General features: G+C 40.5%; 1 protein-coding gene across 2 annotated transcripts in view; it reads left to right on the top strand.

Annotated features, from left to right (window-relative positions):
- LOC119032535 (extracellular calcium-sensing receptor-like) overlaps positions 1-2,500 on the top strand; it is a 7,457-nt gene that overhangs the window by 3,966 nt on the left and 991 nt on the right. For both annotated transcript variants that reach the window (XM_037121866.1, XM_037121859.1), the window contains 7 exons: positions 1-58; positions 266-535; positions 859-1,065; positions 1,157-1,432; positions 1,929-2,156; positions 2,247-2,370; positions 2,442-2,500. The exon at positions 1-58 is cut by the window's left edge and continues 29 nt beyond it; the exon at positions 2,442-2,500 is cut by the window's right edge and continues 991 nt beyond it. In XM_037121866.1, the coding sequence (XP_036977761.1) occupies positions 1-58; positions 266-535; positions 859-1,065; positions 1,157-1,432; positions 1,929-2,156; positions 2,247-2,370; positions 2,442-2,500 (1,222 nt within the window). The remainder of the gene's footprint in view (positions 59-265; positions 536-858; positions 1,066-1,156; positions 1,433-1,928; positions 2,157-2,246; positions 2,371-2,441) is intronic.

Below are 2,500 nucleotides of genomic sequence, written 5' to 3'. Positions count from 1 at the left end.
GAGTGACCGGCAAAAGTTTCCATCCTTCTTTAGGACAATCCCAAGTGATGCCTTCCAGGTGAACAATTGTCACATACTGTATGTCTCAAGTACAATATAACAAACCTGAAAAATATATTGTCAAAAATATATAGTGCTGTCCATTGCAATCATTCACAGCAATGAATTCCTTTAAAGGAAATAATTAGACATGATTTATTTTGAAACCTGTTCAGAAAGATTATTTTATCCTATGCACTAATCTCTCCAATGTGTACTCTCTTAGGTGCGCGCTATGATTCAGATTCTTAACCACTTTGAATGGACTTGGGCTGGTCTGCTGGTCAGTGATGATGACTACGGACTCCATGCTGCTCGATCCTTTCAATCTGACCTGGCGCACTCTGGTAGAGGTTGTCTTGCCTACTTAGAGGTTTTGCCTCATGGCAATCACCAAGATGAAACCAGGAGAATCGTGGATGTGATGAAGAAATCCACAGCTCGTGTGGTCATTGTGTTTGCACATGAAAGTTACATGATTAATCTCATGGAAGAGGTAAAAAATAATTTTAACTGAATAGAGTTATGAATCTTAATGTTTTATTTCTCAAAATGTGATAATTTACTGGCAATAAGTTAATAAATCAATAGGCTGTGAAAATATATTTAATTAAATTAAATCTATAATATCTGGGTGCTCTTAGCAGGGTTTCAGTGCTAACATGTACTTCTGCCAGTTAAGCTGAACTTGACCTGTGCTGATGAGCAACACTTTGCTCAAAATGTGTAAACCTGTGTATGAATGAGAGAACTTTGTAGTATGAGAAACTCCTTTCCAGTAATGGCAGTAAGGAGTTATATATTGTATATGATGCATAGGTGCTGAGGCAGAATGTGACAGGCCTGCAATGGATTGCCAGTGAAGCCTGGATAGCAGCTACTGCATTCCAGATCCCCAACCTCATGTCACACTTCGCAGGCATACTAGGCATTGCCATCCGTCGAGGGGAAATACCAGGGCTCAGGGAATTCCTCCTACAAATACGTCCTGATCAACACCACAACAACCAATATGGAAATAATATAGTGAGTTTAACCTTCCAATCTGATGACAGTTTCAAGGATGATATATATTTATAACATGTTTAACTGTTAACATGTTTTACATGCATTTCAGGTTAAACTGTTTTGGGAATATACATTTCAGTGTAGATTTGCACCACCTCCAGCAGGTTGGGTGGAAGCTGGTGGAGCATTATGTACTGGACAGGAAAATCTAGAGGATGTGGAGACTGAGTTGTTGGATGTTTCCAATCTCAGGCCAGAATATAATGTATACAAGGCTGTGTATGCTCTGGCTTATGCCCTTGATGACATGTTGCAGTGTGAGCCAGGGAGAGGCCCTTTCAGTGGGCACAGCTGTGGAAATTTGCAAAAACTGGAGCCATGGCAGGTGTGATATCTATTCACAGTTACACATCTATTTAGATGACTGTGCTTTAGTATTCCATGAAGTGTATAAGGTATAGGGTTAAATATAGAGATGGGAGATCACTTATTGTGAAGGACATTGTTGAAGGGACTTTCACAACTGCTTGGTGATTGCTATGGATAATGTTATCTTGTTAGGCACAAAAATATCTTGTCACGAGATATTGAAAAAAAATGTTTGCAAGTAAAATCATGGAATGGTGGCACAGTGCTGCTATACTGCTGGCTCAGCGCCACTATACTAATTTTCAAGGTTAGCTGCTTTGTAGCGGGTGAGAGTGACGAGCGAGCGTCCGTCTGCCCGTCCGCGCCCCCCCCCCACCGTATGACGGTGCGCCGCTACACTTAAAATTTCTGGGGAGAACCCTGAAAATATTAAGTTTTATTATTGCATGCTTGGTACTATTGTGTTCATATGTTCACATCAAATTATGATTTGTCCCTTTTGATATTCATAGCTTCTGTATTACTTGCAAAAGGTCAACTTCACCACATCATTTGGTGATCAAGTGTCATTTGATGAGAATGGTGATGCCTTACCAATATATGATATTATGAACTGGCTGCAGCTCCCTGATGGAACAACAAAACTTCAAAATGTGGGTAAGGTTAAGAGGTCAGCCTTCAAAGGTGAAGAACTTACAATTGATGAAGATCAAATCTTCTGGAACTTTGAATCAAAAAAGGTTACTCCTGACTTCTCATATACTTCATAGATAACTCATTATTACACTGTAACGTGATGAGGACTAACATGGTAAATTTTCTCCTGATAGCCACCCCGCTCAGTGTGCAGTGAAAGCTGTCCTCCAGGTACCCGCATGGCCAGAAGGAAAGGGGAACCTGTGTGCTGTTTTGACTGCATCCCTTGTTCTGAGGGGGAGATCAGCAATGAAACTGGTTAGTATATACTTTTAAACATTGTAGTGTGGAAATATAAATACATCTCAAGATTGTTCCTTTTGTCATAGACTCTGTAGATTGTAAGAGCTGTCCAGAGGACTTCTGGTCCAGCCCCCAGCATGACCAG

This window comes from Acanthopagrus latus, chromosome 2 (genome assembly GCF_904848185.1).
Source record: "Acanthopagrus latus isolate v.2019 chromosome 2, fAcaLat1.1, whole genome shotgun sequence".
In the NCBI taxonomy this organism is placed as follows: domain Eukaryota; kingdom Metazoa; phylum Chordata; class Actinopteri; order Spariformes; family Sparidae; genus Acanthopagrus; species Acanthopagrus latus.
This window is presented reverse-complemented; position numbering and strand designations above follow the sequence as displayed.